We start from the raw sequence: 20,924 nt of genomic DNA on the forward strand, positions 1-20,924 counted from the left end.
CCTCTGCAGCCACCCCCTGCGCCCTCCCCGGTGACAGCACCTGCCCGGCCCGGCCCCGTGTCCCTGCCCGCGATGCCCACCGGTGCCCACCGGCCCCTCCATCTGCGAGAAGCAGCCGCGTGTGAACCCCGGCTGGTTGCCACGGGAACCAAAGCCATGGTTTCCATGGCAACTGCTTCATTCTGCCGGCTCTCACGGATGAGATCCCGCAGTGATGCCGGATGCGCTGGCCTGGCACCACCGACAGCAAAGCACAGGTGGGGCACCAGGGCACCACCACAGAGCACGTCAGCACTGCGCTGCAGCCAGCCGGGCACTGCCACCACCCTCAGCCACACCAGGGCACTGCCACCACCCACAGCCGCAGCTGGGCACTGCCACCACCCACTGCCCCCACCCACAGCCACACCTCACTGCAGCCCGTGCCTCAGGAGCCCCTGCTCAGCACAGGACCACAGTCCTGCTTTCCCCAAACACAAGCTAAAATCACAAGGGGCTTGACCCAAAGCCCCGAGATGCTAACAGACTGTGCTCAGCGCTGGGAGAGCAGGGCGAGGGTCTCATCATGACCAGTCCCCAGGGGACTGGGTGCAAACGGCGGCAGCCACAGGACAAGGACTTCAGGCTCCCAGTGCTCCCAGAGCTTCAGCTTCTCAAGATCTCAAACTCAAACTTCACACCAGGAGCTGAACCAAAGTAAAGCCTGCAAGGTGAACCAGAGCCTGCCCCTGGCTCCCCGTGAGCGTGAGGCCGTGGGTGTTTGCCAGCAGCCTCCCGAGCCAGCGCTGCCAGTGCCCCAGCCCAGGACGAGGACAGCAGCCAAGGAGTGCTGCTGTGTCCTGGCTGGTGACCTCACCCTCATGAGCACAGCGGCTCGAGGCAAGGAGCCCATCCTCACTGCACCACCCACCACTGCTCAACCTGCCTGCAGGGGTAGGGATGAACTTCTAGACAGAAATACTTCCCAGAATAGGAAATATGCCTGGAGCAATCATGGAAACCGAGAACATGCATTGGTATTTACATTTATCATTTCACACTGATAACTGCACTTCAGGCTCCAGATAGTAAAAGACAACAGGCCTTAATCTGTGATCAAAACTAGGGCTGGAACGTGGCTGTTTGCACCAACCTGTCAGTCAGCCTCCTGAAGCACCACACTCTGGACAAAGTACAGACAGTCACTGGGGCAGAGAACAGGAATGATCCAAATCAGGAAGACAAAAAAGAAATTCAGAAGAAAATAAACAACAAACAAGCCACCAAAAAAAAAAAAAACCCAAAAGCAAAGCAAAAAGGCAGCAACCAACTGGAACCTACAGTACAACAAAGCAAGGAAAAGCAGAGCCATGCCCAGGCCAGTCACTGGCCCCATGCTGGCTGTCACCAGGTAAGCAGATGTGGTTTAATTCCTTGATATGACTCCCAGGGACACAAGAAATTCAATTTTACAATAACTGAAGTATGACTTGCAATCACTTGGTGTTTAGTTTGGCCATGTCTTTTGCTTTTCCTATTTTTATTTTTTAACCAGTCTCTGTTGTTCAGGAAACAAATGAGATATTTCTAATGATTCCAGTGGATTCCAGAAACCCCAAAGACCCTGAAATACCACGGGGTGTTTGTTAGTTAGAAAATGATCCCCAAAAAATTAAAATAACTTGAGAAATTAAAACTTGATAATTTTTAATTTCAAATTTAATTCTGCAGTACTTAAATTTTAAAAAAATTGAAATGAAAAAGAATTGTGGGAAATATGCTTTTGAGATTAAGTGTCATCATTTTCTGCAAACCGAAATGAAGGATGCTGCATCTCAAGAAGGGATTGTTATTATTACTATTATTAACACGACTGCTGAATGCAGGACCCCAAAGCTCTTCCCAAGCCTTTGTGATGACGCATGGACAGCAGCTCCAGAGGGCAACAGGCAGGTTTATGTCTTGGAGCCACAGCCAGAGCTGTGTGCCAGGGATGAGGAGGAGATTTCTGAGCAGACACTTTATCCCTACATCCCCTTGCTGCAGTGCCTCTGTATTTTCCTTGCAGGCAGATCTGAGCAGCTGCTGCAGGAGCCAAGGCAGAGTTCTGGATGGGTCCAGGGCGCAGCCCTCCCTCTGTTCCTGTTCCTACGCCCTGGCTCAGTCAACAGGCACACGGCACAGGTAAGCTGCACACCTGAAGGGACCCTGAGCAGGGAGTGAGGGCTTCCCCTGGGAGAGGACACCTCCCAGAACAGCTCTGGCAGGTGAGGCTGGCGCCAGGAGCCAAGGGCTCTGACAGCAGCACTCCCCCTCGCACGCAGCAGGTCCGAGGGCCCGGTGACTCAGAGATGTGCCATCCTCCGCACCGCCTCTCCTTCCTGTTTGCCCATGCACCTAAGGAGGTCAGTGCCACTTACTCACACTCCAGCAGCTCCACCCACGGCCCACAGAGCAGATCTGGGTCACCAGAGGATTGCTCTCCATCCATCTCCCTCGCTGGCAGGGCCACGGTGGCAGCGGGAGGACACAAACCCAGCTGTTAAAGGCAAACCCACTCCAGCACCTGTGTGAGGCCATGAGGCAGGGCTGTGCCTGGCTGCAAACCTCTGTCTGTGCAGAGAGCTGGGGCTGCCCTGCTGCTGGCACAGCTGCCCTCCATGCCATGGCACCCACACTGCCCCTGCTGCTCTCAGGGCAGCTCCTCTGCTGGGCTGAGGGGCTGCCTTTGCTGTGTTCCAAAGACAGGCGACTCCTGCAACGTCACACATAAAATAGAGCCCATGCAACCACGCTGTAATTATCACCACTCTCGTTAGGGCCCACGCGCTGTCTCCCCTCCCATGCCAGCTCCCACAGCAGGTGGCAACCAGAATAAGCAACAGCCCCCAAACACACCAGCTACCATGCAGCAGCTTTCCCAAACCCTGTGCTGCAATCCCCTTACAGACTGGTTTGGTTTGTACAACCCTGAGTGCTTCTTAAACTACTACTTAAATGACAGCAGTGGAACAGGTGTGGATTCTCTGACAATTACAAACACACTGACAGATTTATAATTCCATTCACCCTTTCCAAATTCTCATCTACAACTAATGAGTGAGATACTTTAAAAAAAAATCACTATCCTTCTTGGCAACGGTTAAGACACAGCTCCAATTACTCAACAAGTTCCAAATGCTGGACATTTTTAATCACTATTCCAGGACATGTTTTGTGGCCACTCCTGCAAATAAAAATGCCCTGATGGCTCCCTGGACAAGCCTCCCTACAGACAGGTCCTGCTGCAGCTGGAGGAACAGCAGGGAATTAAACAGTGGGTTTTTTTAAGGTCTTATTTCTTCTCATCACTTTCTGAAATCTACAGATGACACCACATTGCTTGACCATAGCCTAGAGATGCTGCAGGTCTTCATCATTGACGCCGAGATTCAGGCTAATTAGACAAGATAGAATCAGTGGATCAGGTCAGGCAAACACCATGAAGCAGCACAGCTTGGCATCTGAACGCTGCTCACGTGAGGGAGGCATGGCAGGTACTGATGGACCCCACTCTTACTAGACAAGTTTTACAGAAGATGAGTCTATTCACCTCATAGCTGGCACAGAATAAAAAATAACAGTTACAGCCATCCTAGTCAAGGTGGGCAACTTAACAGGATTCAGCAGCACAGTTTGGTTTATGCATTTTGATCAATAATCCAGTCACAACAGTGCCTGAATGTAAATGAGTTCTGGTCTTTAATCACAACCATTGTCAGACCTGTGGTTTGTGTCTGCAGTCCAGCACCTCCCTGCACCAGATCTGGCATGGCTGCACGGCTCTCTGCACCCGTCAACGCCCAAATCAAGCACTGCTATGGCACCCAAAAATCCACTTGTTCTTGGTTGGCCAAATCCACTGGCCTTGTTCTGGTTCTCTACACAGACAGGATGAATGACTGTGCTCAGGCACCAGTGAAGTGACCGATAAATAAAACAAACTAGAAGACAAAGAGATGCTGTGAATCTTAAAAGGAAAATTTAACCAAATCCAGTATCTGGTCTGTTCACATGTCCACAAGATCAGCTTAAAAAGGGCTTCACAAAGGATTTTTACATGCACTACTTAGGCATCCCTGGATAGTACTCTGGATTCATCCTACCCCAAGCGAGTCAAATCTGTTGATTACTGTTGGCATGAACAGGAAACTGTATCATTCTTAGGGGCACAACTGTTACTGCAGGCAGTTTGAGAAGACAAGGGAGATGATGCGAGGATAAACAACTTCAACACCATAAATGATTAGCAACACTAGTGAGCACAGGTAAGTCATAAGGAAATTTCACCTTTCTTGCCCTTTCCCAAGGTAATAATGACAAACCATAGTATAAATCCTTAGCTCACTACAGCTACATTTTGTCTCTAACACTACAAGCACGGCTGCCAGAGGACTTCTGTGAATCAGTAAGCAAAGTTATTTCACAAACAGAGCCAAAACTGCTCTGCAGGACCAGGCCCATCTGCCACCACAGCAGCCCCCGGTGCCTCTGCCACACCTGAGCAGCATGTGCAGGGCTTGGGATCACTGCCTTGCTTCCACACCTTCCAAAGACTTTTGCTCTTTGCGTTTTGCATGCTCTGGGAAGCACAGCTGCGTCTCAGACTTTGAAAGCACCTTGTTATTTAGTCAGCATTTCAGCTGTACTGGGGAAACTGGCCAACGGGCAGAACCTGCAGCACAACCCAAGACTAATGGGTTGGGCTGGGCTGTGTGCCAGTTGTCCCAGTGTCACCTGGTGACCAAATCACCTGGATGTCATCTGACGCTAAATGTACAGTAGAAAATAACCCCCAAAACTGGAGGGTGCTCAGGTGCCACAGTGATAGGCACAGTTTGAGAACACGGAGTAGCAGTGTTGCTTAAGGGCTTCAATTAGCTTCCAAAGATGATTCCATTTCCTAGGGGGAAGGAATCCTCCTGAGAGGGCCAAAGCCAGCCCAGCTGCACAGGCTGTGAGCAATGTCTGACATGTGCCAGGCTGGGCACTGCTCCCCGCTGCCCTCCCTGCATGGGCACAGCCAGAGGGGCTCTGGGGAGGACAGGCCTGTCCTCTGCTGGGGACACTGCTCAGGACACAGGGCTCTGCTCTGCTGGGGACACTGCTCAGGACAGCCAGGACACAGGGCTCTGCTCTCTCAAAGCAAACAGCATTTTATTCTCACTGTGGTTTTTTCCACATCGCTCCACGCACCTTACAAACTTCCCAGAGGTCTCCTGCACTTCCACTCAGGTTGTGCAGGCAGTAAAGTGAAGACCAAGAGCCGAGGTGGCCCCTGTAAAACAGACTTGGCTGCAGCTGTGTGCCGGGTCTGGAGCCCACCACGATGCTGGACCCACGGGACACCCTCCTCAGCTGAGAGCTGCAGCACAACAGCCCACACTGCCTCAGGCTGAATCACCAGCTAAAGGGATTATTAACTTCCAGCTGCGCTGGGCCCCATTTCCTTTGTGCAACAGTGTGCCTAATTGCAAATTCTAATTTACTGTAGCAGAGCACAAGCCCAGGTCCAAGGATAAATTAAAATGATGGCTCTATGGGAAGTTCAGAATTTAACTTTCTAACTTATCTGATTTGATGCAGATACAAATATTTAAATCCAGCCAAGGAAACAAACAGTCTGTTTCTAAGAAGTTCCAGCTGGGAAGGGGGGCAGGAAGGATTCTGTAGGAAGAGAGGCTGCAACAATCAGTGTACTGTCACAGTGCCTGCAGGAGCAGAACAGCCGCTGTGCAGCTTTGGCTGGTGCTGTGCTCCTCCCCTGCCAGGCTCATTTGGGTTTAAGTTTCCTGAGCTTTTTTTTTTTCCCCTTTAGTGAAAAACTACTTTGCTATCCTGAGAGCAAGAGCTTTTACTTTTAAATCTCCTTTGTACAATTGCCCTGTTCTCTTTTCAAGGGAAACACTGAGCCTGTGAGCGAAACACACTGAGCCTGGCACATGACTGTTGGTCATCCCCACACTGACAGATGTTAGCTCTGTTGAAACAGATCAAACCTGAATTCAAACTGCAGTAAAAAAAAATTTAAAAACTTTTGTTTCTGAATGCTGAAATTTCAAATCAGATTTCTAGTAATCTGGGTTTTTAGCACAATTGAATCCTGTGACTGAATCGCAGACCCACGGCTTTGGTGCTGCCAAGGAAAACAGTGCCCGGGATACTCCCCGAGCAGCTGCCAGAGAGGATGAGGAGGAGAAGGCAGTGCGGTGAGGAGGTTACACAACACCACCCAACGTCACTGCCGTGGGCAGCCTGCCAGCCCTGCCCGGGGCCGGGTCAGCGCCAGCTCACACCACCAGCAGGGCCTTGTGCTCGCCATGTGCTCCCCACACACGTGGAGGCGGACGCTGGTACGGCCCCAGGGCACCGTGACCTTCCCTGCCACGCCGGGAGAGAACCGGGAGAGAACCGGCTGCGGCTGCGGGAGCACCCGGCTGACCGACGGACAGCCACGGACAGACTGCACACTGATGGACAGACAGCCACAGACAGACTGCACACCGACGGACAGCCATGGACAGACTGCACACCGACGGACAGACAGCCACGGACAGACTGCACACCGACGGACAGACAGCCACGGACAGACTGCACACTGACCAAGGGACAGATGGCACACTGACCGACGGACAGCCACGGACAGACTGCACACTGGCTGATGGACAGACAGCCACGGACAGACTGCACACGGACCAACTGCACACCGACCGACAGACAGACTGCACACTGACCAACGGACAGCCACGGACAGACTGCACACTGACCAACGGACAGACAGCACACTGACTGGCCGTCAGGGAGGTTCCTCCTGCAAACTACAACATCAGCCTGCCAAAACCCAAAAGAAAGGCTCAGATCGTCTCTAAAGCCCATTAGGCCTCAGTACAACCACACCCCCAAAAACCACTTTTTTGAGCAACACAGAGAGTGGCTGGGTACAGTCAGAATTTGCCCCAGCCCAAGTCTCTCTGAGGGAAGTTGTTGGTGAAAACTAAGAAGAGGGCTGAACTGGTCTAATTCTGAGGCATTACTGACTCTCCAAAGCAAAGCTGAAGTGAATAATCAATTCTGAAACCCAGAGGGAAATGGTGTTTGAGAGTGGCTGAGGAAAAATGGAAACAAAGTGAGAAAAGATTACATTTTACTGTGGAAAAGACCATTGTGATCAATCCTCAGCACCTTTTATTCCAGTCAAAATGTACAAGGTGTACTAGGTCTCTATTTGCATTGTAATTGCAGCAACTCTTCCAATTTCCAAATGAATTTTAACTGCCTTACATACTACTGATTTCACATTCACAGGGGACATCTACAATTTCTTTTGTGCTACCATTAACCACTTTCCCAAACATTAAACAAGCAAACACTAACACTTATTTCCCTCCAGCTACAAACACAACTGATTTTTACCTGTGCTTTCTCCCAGATTCACTCCTGGTGGTGCCCCATCCACCTACAGCCTCAGATTCTAGGCTTTCCTTGCCTCCAAGCAAATGACTTGTACTCACACGTCCCCCTCATCAAAATTTTGAGACATACCAAATCTTTACCAAAATCTGTCTTTGGCTAAGCAAACAGAAAACCTCCCCAAACCATAGATATTAAAATTCACCTGGGCCCAAAAGGAAACAACTGAAGTTCACTCAGCCTGGGTCTCTAAGATGAATTATCTGCTCCGTGCCATCACCACTTCAGGAAAGGATGATCTGGGTTAACCTGGAACCCCCAGAAGGGGGGTTTCTGTGCACCCCACGTCAGCCCTGGGCTCTGCCCAGCCCCACGAGCGCTGCACGTACCTGGATGTATCGCAAGGCACTCCTGAGGACGCTGAGGTTTGAGGTCTTCTTGTCATCCACGTTGGGGATGTTGCGCTTTAATGTCTCAAAGCACTCTTTCAAATGAGCACGTCTAAAGAAAACACAGGTGGGTCATCAGCTGCCAGGAGACACAGCAGGAACCAATTCCACGGAGGGGAGAGCTTAACCGGGGCCTTAATCCAGCAAAGCACCTACACGTGTGCATAGCAGCCCCCCAGCACAGCATGTCACAGCTGAGCCAGCTCACCCAGCAGGGTCTGTGCCTGGGCTCTATCCCAGCTTTGTTAGGAACACCGTGCAGCCTTAAATAAAATATCTCATCTCACTGTGCTGGTGCTTTCACTGTCACCATACTTCCAATTTAGCTAGTCAGGCTTATAAGAGTCTTGGGTCAGAAACTGATGTTTATTCTGTATTCACACTGTACACTGACCCCTCATTTGGGGTATTTTACTCTTTTTAAATCAAAAGAGAGTCACACTGTTATGCACTGTTACTGCTTTGCAGGATCAGGGTGGTTGGGATGCAATGGTGCAGTTAAACAGAACATATTGGGAAGGAAGAAATGCAGAATTAAGCTATAAGAAAGCCAAGCAATACTGCAAAATTCAGTAATAGTCACTAAGAATTTTATTCAGTTTATCTGTTTAAAAAACAAGCAAGCAAAAACAAAAACCCACCAAAGCCAAACAAATATTGACAGACAATAGGCCAAAAAAAGGAGGGGAATTACAATTAAAAAACCCAAACCCCTGGCTTTCTACGCACCTGTTCTTCTCCAATTTATTATGTACTTCCCTGGTCCCAACCCTGTAACCCAAACAGAACAAAGATCAGCTCAGTGTCAGGTTGAAAACTCCTGCCTCACACCTGTGCCTGCAGCAGCGTCTGTATGTTGAGATGCAAAGGCAGAAGTGTTCATATATCACTGGTTTAACATTAAGTACATCTATATTTCTGCCTACACTGTTTCAAGATAAACTCCATACTTCACACGTGCATCAGAGGAACCAAGCATTGTGCACACAGTGCACAGAAGATACAAACAGGTGTGATGTGTGTGTCTATAGACACGGCTACTACCAACAACAGGGCAAGACACAAAGTATGGATTTTAAATATTTGTACAGACCCAGAGAGCCCAGATTCTGACCTGGTTCTGATCTATGCCTACACTCACGTGGGACAAGGTCTGTGCAGTTCCATATTCAAGCGTATGGGATTGAGCAGACACTTCCAACTTTGGGTTTTTACTGTGCATGAAACAACACAGCTGAGGATAAACATGGAATGAAGCAATACAGGAATTCTCCAGTCACTGCTGAAGGAAAAACCACCGTGAGTTTCTGGTTTCGGGGATGGAGTCCACCCACTCTCTGAATCAGGGGAATATTTTTAGGAAAAGCCAAACAAAATTCATGTTAACTCAGTTTTTCAGCTCAGTTTTTCAGTGATAAGGTACATTAGCAGATGTGGAGATTTCAAGAATCTTTCATACACTGTGCAAAGTAATTATTTGCCTTTGACTGAAAATACAGGACATTGAGGTAATAATATTTAATAAATTGTCACAAATATTTGACAGCGTTTTCCTGTGAAACATTTACAGGCTGGAAAAGACATCTTTTCTGTGCTTATGGAGCAATTCTAGGGGGAGGCAGTGGTGATGCTGTGCTCCACACTGGCACCACAGCCCCCCACCTGCCAGGGCAAAGCTCAGTCTGGCAGCACAGCAGCAGGTTGTGGGTGCACTTGCAGCCACCCCACTGCCCACAGCCCAGGCAGCCAAACTTGTGCAGCCTGCCCTGTGCCAGCAGAAACCTCCTCCACAGCTCCTGAACCCACACAACATCAGTGACAGGCTCTCTCCATTAGTGCACAGACCAACAGACCCTTCCAGCAGCAGACAGGCTCTGAAGATCTCAATCTGCTTAGAGGAACTACACTGGCATTTTACTAAAGCCTTTATCTTCACAAACTCCTATCTGCATTACTTTCACTGTTTCTATGCATTCTGAGATCTGTACATCCCAATGAACCTTTTCTCTGTCCGCTATACATCTCCACCAGTCCCCATGGCATTCACACACCATCTCTAACACCACTGCCAGGAGACATGCCCCTGCTGCAGGCAGCCAGGAGAACAGAGGCCCAGACAGCACAGCCAGGAGGGACGACTGCACAGATCCAGGTCACTTATGCTGCAGGAAAATTGAGGGGCCAAAGGAAACAGGTAAAACTGCTGCAAAGAAGGGAATGATTTGTTCTCCCAGTCCACAAGCAGTAATACCAGACTCTCTACTGGGATACTGTGGTCTGGAAACAACCACCTACAGAGAAGGCAGGGTCTCCACCAGCCAAAGTCCTTAAAAACAAGCCAGAAAAACACTAACCTGGAGCAACATCAGAGCCACAAGTCCTGTCAGAGGGTGAGGGCAGACTAAATAGTCTTCAGCCACTTCCAGCAGCAAGATTCTGAGCAAGCAGGAGGCCCTTAGCACTTACAGCACTGAGAAACTGGTGATCTCTGTCCTCAGAATAACATCTCCCAGATCCCATTCCAGTTTTCAAGAAAGCTCCCACAAGCAGCAGTGCACTTTGATTTCCCTGACCAGTACAAGCAGTGATCATTTTTTGCCAAACATAACACGAGATACCACTTGAGATCAGACATGCAGGGCTGGGATTTGCTTCCTAACACAGTTCTGGCCTGCAAAAAAAAAATCCTTACACAAAATCTTACAGTGTGGAGTGAGGGAGGGAAATAAAAACCCATCAAGCTAAAAAACCCTGCTCTCAGCAATCTGAAGACATTAAACATCCACAGGTCTTGGCATTTCTGATCCAACAACACTCTGCACAAGCAGGAGCCGCTCCAGAGGGATGCAGCTTCGGCTGTCCCTCCTGGACACACGGTGCACTCACCCTCCAATTCTTTTCTTGAGCTCGATGGGTTTCATGTCGTCGGCGGGCGCCAGCTTGAGGGCGCTGAGGGGCGCGGGCGCTGCCGGGTGCTGCAGGGGCTGGATGGGCTGCGGCACCACATGGTGCTGGGAGATGGCCAGCACGGGCGCCGCGTAGTGCGGCAGCTGCTTGGGGCTGCCCGAGGGCGGCGTGGCCGCCTTCCCGTCCGGCAGGTGCGGCCCCGGCGGCCGCTGGATCACCGGCGCCACCGAGGGCGCTTCCTTGGGCACGCTGGGAGTGCTTACGAGGGGCTGGTGGCGCTGCACCAGCGGCGGCGACAGGGCGGTCTGCGCCGCTTGCTGGGGGGAGCTGGTGACAACGGGGATGGGAATGACCGAAATGGGAGCTGCCAGCGGCGGCGGCGGCAGGGGCACGGCGCCCGGCGGGGAGATGGGCACCAGCAGCTCGCTCCGGGGCTCCTCTGGGGACAGGGTGCTGTTGGCCCGGGGCACGCTGGCCTTGCCCGCCTTCTTCTGCTCCTGCTCCCTCTCCACGCAGAGCTTCTCATGCTTCTCATTCTCCTCTGAAAGAGAAACATACACAGTGAGCAATGGCACATCCCTGACCTTCCCTGAGAGCAGCCTACAACCAGCACGGGGCAGGATCCCTAAGTTAAAATACCTTCACACTATCCCGAGTGAACCCCAGCTCAATGGACACTGCACTGATACAAACACATCAGGGCACCCCTTTACTGCTGTGGATTTTAATCAAGCTCTTAAAGTTGGCTTTGATGTGTGTATGTTCCTGTATGTTTTCAGAACACCAGACAAAGTAAATGAAATCTGTGTGGCCCGACTAGCAAAATAAACCTCATCAAACGCAATCCAGGGCCCTGGCTTTAATTGTGTGAACATGGCACAAACAAAATTTATTTATACAAGTCCTGTGGCGCCAGTGGCCCTGGCATCTAGACATTGCGCAGCCTTAATCAAATATCTCCAAACCCACTATCCCTGAGGCTCAGCAGATCCCGCTCCTGACAACCTCTGAGGAGCTGCAACGAAAGGTGGTGCAGCAACCTCGGCACAGTAATATACAAATATCTGGAAAATAAAACCTTAATTTATCAAGGGAGGGATCAGGGGAAGGACATGGACAGTTGGGTGTTCTGTCTTATACAATCACCAAAATCAGGTAATTCAGAGGAAGCTCTAAGAAACATCCCAACATCCCAACAGAGCCTCTCCCAGGAGAAGCTCTGGCTCGACTGAAACACTGAAGTCAGAACATGTATTTAGGAAATTAGAGAGAAGAGCATGTATGCTGCCATCTGGAATGACCAGGTTATGTTCATTCCCCAGTGATCTTCAAGACAATCTGTATTGACATAACAAGGGGAACAGGGCCCCACCAGGCACAGAGCTGCCCAGCCCTGGCCACCCCAGATGGGCCCTGCCACTACTGGGATACTTTCTAACCCATCTTTTGATTTTGAAGGGTATGGTGCAAAAACCACAGAGAGCACAAAAAGCAACAAAACTCTTACTCCCGATTCTGAATGCCCTTTGGTACCTGTGACCGCACAGCAACACTGACCCAGATCCAGCTGACACAATTTCCTGAAGTTCAGCTGCAGCAGCAGCCCAAACACAGCCCAGCCTCCCCTGGAGAGCACAAGCCAGGTGAAGCAGCCAGCTGCCAAGGTAAACATGGTCCTGAATCCACATCTGGAGAAACCACCCTCTGGACCGAGCTCTAGCACTGGGGCTGCAGCCCCAGCCTCTGACCCTGCAGCACTCACAGAAGCACCATGTGAAATTCGGTCATCAGGAAGGGTTTCACATCCATACAGCACTCTTCCCAGGGCTGCCTGAGACTCACATCCACAGTTTGCTTTCAACTTCTGCAGCATAAGTAGCGCGAGTGAGCAAACAATCTGACTGACTCCAAAATAGGAGGGAAGTTGCTTAAGCAGCAGCTGAGCCTTAAAGCTGCATTTCTCTGTATTTTCTCAAAATATTTCAGGGTATTATCAACAGTTCCTTAAAGGAAGAAGCGAAGCAGCGCAGGGTGGCAAAAACCCCATCAGGAATCTCCTGGTGCAAACACAAATCTCAGCTACCAACAATTTTGGAGTGGTTCAGTTCAACGACATTAATAACTAATAAAGAAAAGCCCTTTGTCTGCAGATCTTTCGCTCCACTTTGCTGCTGGTTCGCAGCCAGAGCCAATGCAATGGCCCTGGCACAGGGCGCATGAGGAAACCCAGCCCCGAGGAGCTGCTGACTCACGGTGCTCGCTGAGCACGTCCGGCTCAGGGACGGAGAGCGGCCGCAGGCTGAGCGGCACCGCTGGCCACGCACACACAGAGCAGAGCTGCCTCCCAGGCCTCCGGCCGCACCGGGACTCAGAGCAGAGAGCAGCAAAGGGGTCACTAGTGGGAAGCCGTGGCAGTGCCCGGTGAGGACAGCAGCACCTGCCGGGCTGCTGGAGGTGACACGGCCACAGCAGAGCAGAGCTCCCAGCCAGGACACCTGAGACCTGCACCGAGGGCAGTGTGGGAGCGGGAGCTGGCCTGCAACTCCTGCAACCAGCTGCACTCGTGGGGAAGGGAGAGAACAGCCAAGCAAGGTTAGAGCAAGCATTACTGATCACAAGTATTTATGTAAATGTCTCTGGGAGCAGGTGCAGCCCTCGGGCTGCTGACAACCTGCCAGCAAGGCCTTTGGTGTTGCTCCCTTGAGCTAAAGAGTTTATTTCAAGGATTTTTTTAGCCAAGATCTAACACTGAAGAGCCACTGTCCTCTTGGGTCTGAGGTACCCACAGGCAGAAAGGACCCATGCTTCCAGGCCCAGCAAAAGGACTGCAGGGCCCTGAGCCACCTCCCTGGACAGAAACCAGAAACCCTCCCACTGGGTGGTGAAGGTCTGTCTCCTGCTCGCTCTGCACTCACGCCCTGCACACAAACCAAAGATGCTCTTTGGAGAAAGCCTCCCCAAGCTCTATCTTTTCTCATATGAAGGAGGCTCACCCACGTTTGGTCACAGATACAGATCAAGAAGGGGTGAACACCATGCTGTGTGACACATGCCAGACACATGCAAGGCTCACTCCCTCCCTTGTGGCACACTCAGCACAGGATCTCCTGCAAGCCCATATACAGAAAGCAGCAAAGGCTCAGGGCATCCCCTTGGCTAAGAGGACAGCTGAATCCAAAGGTGCACCTCAAAATTATGTGTAATTTCCACTCATTCTTCACACTCTTAACAAGGGGACAGAGGACAGAACAAACCATGGGAGTGAACCAGTCCTGAGAACCCCTAGGGGATCTGAACCACAGCCCAAGCACGAGGGGTCCTGGAATCCCAGCCTGGCCACACCACCCAGGCAGTGACAGCAACTTGGGCAGCCACAGGACAGAACAGCAAATCCTGTCCTGGGAGGACACAGAAACAGGGTCAGCACCCCTGACCAGTGGCCTGGTGCTATTTAGGGTCTCCAAGATCTGAGTACACAGCACCAGGCACTCTTTGTTACCTAATAATCTGCCGCGTTTAAATATATCTCGCCCCTTTTGGCTGCCCTGGAAATGCCACCCATCTGTCAGAGCCTTGCTGCCAGGGCAGCCAGGAGCAGCGGGCAGAGCCCTTGGGTCAGCAGTGGGGCCTGCAGCAGCCAGGCCATGGCTCAGCCTCCCGGGAGGAGCAGGCTCTGAGGGATGCCAGAGCCCTCGGAGTGCTCCTGCCTTTCACTAGGGACACCATCAGTACCCAGAGTTTATCAACAGTGTGGGCCTTTCCACAGCCAAGCATCCCACCTCTGTGCGTGCTCAGTGGAGAACATCTCTCACTCCAGGAACAGTGAGGCAGCTCCGTGCTGTTGTTTTCTGAAGGGTCTGAAGCGTTTTTCTGAGTGATTCAATGTGTCTGGGAACTTATCCTGCATCCCTTGAACTGCTTCAGCCCTGGAGAGGAGTGCCTTGGGTGTCACTCGCTCTGGATATGCAGCAGTGTCACCCGCAGGAGTCACGGCAGGCTCCTACCAGGAAAGTGCTGGGTACTGAAGAGTCTCCAGGTATTCACTGCTCCAAAGGCTGCCCTGGGGGGGACAAGCCATGCCAAGAGGAAGGGCAGGCTGGAGCCTGGAGGTTGGATTGTGTTTCTGCAAGTTCCTGGCTCTGCAGGGGAGAACCAGGAAGGGGGAGATAAGAACAGTCAGCAGAACTGGAGCCCAGCAAAGCTCAACATCAGCCAAGCAAGCTCTGAGTCACAGCAAATGCTGCTGACACCAGAGGCTGCAGCACACAGCCACGGGCACTTCCAGGCCTAGGAACAAGCCTGCAGGACTGAGAACCCTTTAAAATCAGGACACTTTTCTGACTCCTTCTGAATTTTGGTTGACAACAGCACAAGTCCCACTTTTCTCTCCCATCTTAGCTAAAACTTGGCAGTTTGGTGCCCAGCCCTTGGCACTGTGGTTTCTCCACCAGTACCACGGCAGACCCAAGACATGGCACTGGTTCCCAAAGCCCTGTGGGCTCCTGGCCGTGCCCCCAGTGTGGAGCTGGCTGCCAGGCACGGGGTGACCCTTCCTCAGGGCCAGCGGCCACTGCTGCTCCCAGCGCTGCGCTCACACTGCAGCCTGACCCCAAACGGGCCGCTCCTCTCCTCCCCACACACTGCGCCTCACCAGCACCTCAAACACCAGCTGAACGGCATTCAGGAGCACACTGCTCACAAAGGAACCTGAAACGCTTCAGCATTACAACTCAGACCTTCACAATACACTACAGAGAAGCAAGAGCTAGGCCAGCCTAGCTGAGGTCAGTTTCAGGGGTGCAGAGACCCCCACCCCACCTGAGACCCTCCCTGCCGAGCGAGCCTGCTGCACTGCCACTGCTGTCACATGCTCACACCTCATCTGCAGACTGGGTCACCATTCACTGCTAACAACCACAATACTCAGATTTCCACTTTCTCAACCAGAAGAAGAATCAACAATAACTAAATAAATACCTGGCAGACATTTTTAAAAACAGCTTCTCCAGTCTCTACAGATAATTTACATTTACAATAGCTTTAATAAGCTATTCCAGTGCTTAAATTAATTCCTGAATCAGCTATAGAGTAATTTTAGCTGCATTTTAGTTACAACTAACTCTTTGTGGACAGAAGAAAGAAAGGGTGAGGATTTAGCAGCACTACAAAGGAAAACAGATCAAGATTGCTAAAAAACCAAAACCATCATGGAGAGTCTCATCTCTACAGAAAGCCCAGGACCATCACGTCACCAGGACGCCAAGCGTGCCACTGTCGCAGCTGCAGCATCACACCTTGGTGGGCTGGAGGGATGCACAGCTCCTGTTGTACCGTTCCATGGTTCTTGGGATAAAGTGCAGGAAAGCACTGGCTCTGACAGGCCATGTGGGCACCAACAGCACATGCTGACCCTGCTCACCATCCAGGGAGCTGCACCTGGGCAGCCAAGCAGGTGAGCTGTCCTATACAAGATGGGCCTGTGCTTTTCCACCAGGCATCAGCGTTCTTGAGACAGGGAGGCAAAGTAACGCACTCTGATAAAAAGCTTGTATTTCTGTGAGCTGAACAGCTTCTGTGTCACAGTTCAGAGCAAGAAGTGGCAGGGCTGACAGGCAGGACCCAACCCACCCGCTCCCACACACACATGAGGGCACTGCTGTCCCTGCTTCTGGCGCAGGGACAGAGACACACGCTGCAGGAACAGTGAACCACGACATGCCTTAAATGTACAGGTTGGAAAAGAACAGTCAACATGAGCTGACTTAAAAAACAGTATTTAAACAGACTATGTATCCTTAAAACAGACCAAAAAGTCCACAGATGTGCCCTCAGAAGAAACTCTGAGACCCCACTTCATCCACTGCTGGCAAGAGCTCTGCAGGCTGCCTTGAGTCTACAGCTTGTGTGTTACACAGCCAGCAAACACACTGCTTGTGTGTTACACAGCCAGCACAGTGTGTGTGTGTTACACAGCCAGCAAACACACTGCTCGTGTGTTACACAGCCAGCACAGCGTGTGTGTGTTACACAGCCAGCACAGTGTGTGTGTGTTACACAGCCAGCAAACACACTGCTTGTGTGTTACACAGCCAGCAGTGTGTGTGTTACCCAGCCAGCAAACACACTGCTCATTTTTTACACAGCCAGCACAGCATGTGTGTGTTACACAGCCAGCAAGGGAGCATAGACAGGTGAAATGAGTTCAGTGAGTCATGGCAAAACTGGATCTGGCAGATAACAGCCAGCCTGTTAGGTAAGCATGTTTGCTCCAGGTAACATTCCTCGATCCTGTGACAAGAACAAGAACTCACTGCTGCACCTTCATCCCAGGGCTGCACCAGGCCTTGCTTCCACAGGCTGCTCACTCTAGCCAGCTTTCTTCTCAAGAAAATGAATGGAAATGTGCAGATTACCCTTTAGAACCCTATCTCCATACTTGAAAAAGAAAGAAGAATCAATTTTGATGGGTATCTGTCCATCAAAACAGGGAGTCACCACCATCACCTGAACTGGCTGCACCAAGGCAGTTATCCCTGGAATCCCATGACAATTATCCTTGCCACCCCCGAGATTCAGACAGACATTGCTGTGTCACAGAGCAAGGCTCTTCCTGAAGTCAAAGTCTAATTGTCACTATGGCACTGTTGTCCTCAGAACTGCAGTGCAGCTCTCCTGCAAGCCTCTGGAAACAGATAAACTCACACTGTGTGTCGGGAGGTGCTTTAACCTCCCCTGACAGAAACCCAGGGGGTGTGCTGTCTGTGGCAGCCAGCGAGGCAAGGCTGAGCCACACACCTCTCCCTGGTGAGACAGAAGCCAGCGGTGGGCAAACAGCCCCACGAGGTTTCTGGAGATGCACCCCAACATTACACTGATCTGTTCAAACACAACAGCGAGAGACCACACAGAGCACACCTCTCCTCAGGAGAGGAATGGTGTGAATGAACTGTGCAGCACCGAGAGAGCAGCAAACACAAGATGAGCATCTATGGGAAAAACCCTAGGAAAACAAGTATCAGTTACTTGCAATTATAAAGAAATTTGTTTTTCTTAGATCATGGAACATTCCTGGATTAATCTAAATTCAAAGAAATCAGCACCCTCTAATTCAAGTCAAATGCCTCTGGAGCTTGCACACAACAGAGAGAGAAAGATTTGAAAGGAGATGACCCCAGACTGTGAGTCTGGGCCCATGTATACGACTGTTACATGCTTGGGAGGCACATGCTTACAGCAAGAGGGTTACAGCAGCAGCAGGCACTGCTGTCAGCTGCAGGCCCAGCAGCCCTTGGATGAGTTCAGTATTTATTTTTTAATGCTATTCCCAAAATTGATTGATTTTCAGGCCATACTGGACCCCTGGAGTTCCACAGTGTAACTGGGGTATAACAGACCATAACACTTTGCAGAGCACAAGATTCCAAGGGGGAGGAGAGGAAGAACACAAGGCAAAGAAGCCAACGCAGTCTTACTGTTCTTATTACTTCCTAGTGCTTCCCAGCTGTTCCTCTGCTTGTGCTCTCCCCTGAAATCTTCCTGCCACCCAAAGGTCACTGCAGGGCTCCTCCCTCCCGTGCCAGAGTCTTCCTGGTGTTCAGACTTCCCTGAAGTGGCCACGTTTGCACTGACGCTGCTGGCCCGGCACCCAGCCCAGCCCTTACGTGTCTGTGCCCCCCAGCAGCACCCAGAGCCCGGGGCCTGCAGCAGGCTCTGTGTAACACCACATCCCCACACGTCCCTGTCAGCTGCTCCTGGAGCTGAGAAGCCTGCAGGCTGGCTTTTCTGTGCTGCGTTACCCTGCCCAACAGTAATTCCTGCCTCAGAAGCTGTCCAGCACAACAAGGCAGGTCCCTCCTGCTCCTCTGTAACCCAGAGCACAGCTTGTCAGACCCACTCACAAGACGCTCCCGCAGCGTGGGGCGGCGGGATGGCAGCGGGAGGGCAGTGGGATTGGCAGTGGGATGGCAATGGGATTGGCAGTGGGACTGTCAATCGGATGGCAGTGGGATGGCAGCGGGATGGCAGTGGGATTGGCAGTGGGATGGCAGTGGGATTGGCAGTGGGATTGTCAATCGGATGGCAGCGGGATGGCAGTGGGATTGGCAGTGGGATTGGCAGTGGGATGGCAGTGGGATTGGCAGTGGGATTGTCAATCGGATGGCAGCGGGATGGCAGTGGGATTGGCAGCGGGATGGCAGCGGGATGGCAGTGGGATTGGCAGTGGGAGGGCAGAGGGATTGTCAGTGGGATTAGCAGCGGGACTGTCAATCAGATGGCAGTGGGATTGGCAGCGGGAGGGCAGTGGGAGCTGTCTCCCAGCAGCAGGAGACAAACCCAGACCTGCAGAGGTCGAGCCCCGGGTGTTTTACCGCTGCACCGTGAGGCCGGACACCCCCTGTAAGCCCGGAGCCGGGATCACCACAGGGCTGGCGGGGCAGGGAGAGTGTCAGGGGCTGGGAAGCAGCACCGGAGCTGTCACCCAGCCGGCGGGAAGCGCGGAACGGGCAGCCCCTGCCATCTGCGCAGCCTGGGCTGTGCTCCGGGCTCGGGATGCTCCCGGCCCTGCGCGGCCCCTCAGCACCGCATCCCCGTCTGCTGCGTGACTCATCACCGACACAATGGGCGGCGGCACAAAGCGCCGCTCCCGCAGCTCCGCCCGAGTGCCCGCGCCGGGGCCGCCGCGGGAGCGGGGCCGGCGCCGCTGTCCCGCAGCCACGCGCGGGCGGCAGCCCCGCCGCGCCCGCCGCTGCTGCGCGGCCCCGGGGCACAGATCGCCGCTCCCGGAGGGCCGGGGCCGCCGCAGCGGCGCGGGGCGCGGGCGGTGCGGGGCAGCGGGCGGTGCGGGGGCGGCCCCGCGGGGTTCCCCGGTCCCCTCCGGGGTTCCCCCGTCCCCTCCCGCCGCCCCGGGCGGGCCCCGCAGCCCCCGGAGGGGCCGCGCGGGGCGGGGCCGCGCGCACGTGGTGGCGGGCGGGGCCGAACCGGTGACGCGCCAGGCCCCGCCCTCCCGCCGGCCGGGGACACGCAGCGCGCGGGGCGGGGGCGGCGGCGCCCCCGGCGGGAGCGGGGCCCGGCCCGGGGCAGCCCCGCCCGCACGGAGCCCCCGCCGCGCCGTCCCCGAACCCCCCCGTACCCTGACACAGCCCCGCCCGCCCCGAGTTTCCCCGGGTCGGATGACCCCGGCAGCGCAAAGCCCGCGCCGGTGCCCCCCCACCCCTCCCTAGTGCTAGTGCCCGGGTAGCCCCGGCCGGCCGCCGCTGTCAGGCGCGGCCCCGCGAGGCGCGGGCGCACGGTCACTCACCACGTGCGGTCTGCTGCTGCTGCGCCTGCCACTCCAGGAACCGCGCCGCCTCCAGCAGCGTCTCGATGCTCATGGCGCGGGCCCGGCCGCCGTCGCCGCCGCCGCCGCCCGGAGCGCGGGCCCGCCCCGCCCGCGCCGCCCCGGGCTCGCCCCGCCGGCCGCAGCGCTGGCGACAAGATGGCGGGTGGCAACAGAAACACAACAGGCGGGCGCTGGCGCGGCCCCGCTACTACGCGGCGGGCTGCGCCAAGACGTGGAGTGGAGTTCGGGGCGCCGCCCGGACGGGACGGGACGCGCCGGGACGAGGCGGCCGGCCCGGGCCGGGGACGCGCGGGCACGGCCCCGCAGCCCCGCCGGTCGCGCGGGGCGGGCGCCACCCGGGCCGGCCCCGGGACGAGCGCCGGGCGCGAGATGCGGCGGCGGCCGGTCCGTTCCGGTGGCGACGCGATCCGGGCGCCGCGTTTTGCGGGCGGCGCTCCCCCCGCAGTGCGCTCGCGGCCCGGGGCGCGCTGTCAGCGCGCGCGGGCCAATGGGCGCGCAGCACAACACGCGTGCTGCCCTCCACATGGGCGCCCCGCGCCGCCGCGCGCCTTAAAGGGGCCGCGCCCGCCGCGCCCCGCGCACGTGCGGGCCCCGCGCCTCCGGCGGGGCTGCCGCGCGCGCACCGGGCCGGGGCCGGGACCGGGACCGGCGGAACCGCGCCAAACAAACCCGCCCGGCAGCGGCCGCTCTGCCGTCCGGTCCCCCCGGCACCGGGTGCCCGCGGCATGCGCCCGGCCCCGCTGTGCCCCGTGGCGCTCCCCGGTTGTGTCCCGTCCCTCCCCGAGCTGTCTTCCGTCCCC

General features: G+C 54.1%; 1 protein-coding gene across 1 annotated transcript in view; it reads right to left on the reverse strand.

Moving 5' to 3' along the window:
* The window catches only part of MNT (MAX network transcriptional repressor), a 28,542-nt gene extending 8,321 nt beyond the window's left edge, over window positions 1–20,221 (reverse strand). Inside the window, exons 1-4 of the mRNA XM_059486909.1 lie at window positions 20,083–20,221; window positions 10,764–11,325; window positions 8,607–8,648; window positions 7,818–7,929 (exon numbers count right to left, since the gene is read on the reverse strand). Coding sequence (XP_059342892.1) covers window positions 7,818–7,929; window positions 8,607–8,648; window positions 10,764–11,325; window positions 20,083–20,155 — 789 coding nt within the window. The 5' untranslated portion in view covers window positions 20,156–20,221. The remainder of the gene's footprint in view (window positions 1–7,817; window positions 7,930–8,606; window positions 8,649–10,763; window positions 11,326–20,082) is intronic.
* Window positions 20,222–20,924: the final 703 nt, after the last annotated feature.

Source organism: Ammospiza nelsoni, chromosome 21 (genome assembly GCF_027579445.1).
Source record: "Ammospiza nelsoni isolate bAmmNel1 chromosome 21, bAmmNel1.pri, whole genome shotgun sequence".
NCBI lineage: Eukaryota > Metazoa > Chordata > Aves > Passeriformes > Passerellidae > Ammospiza > Ammospiza nelsoni.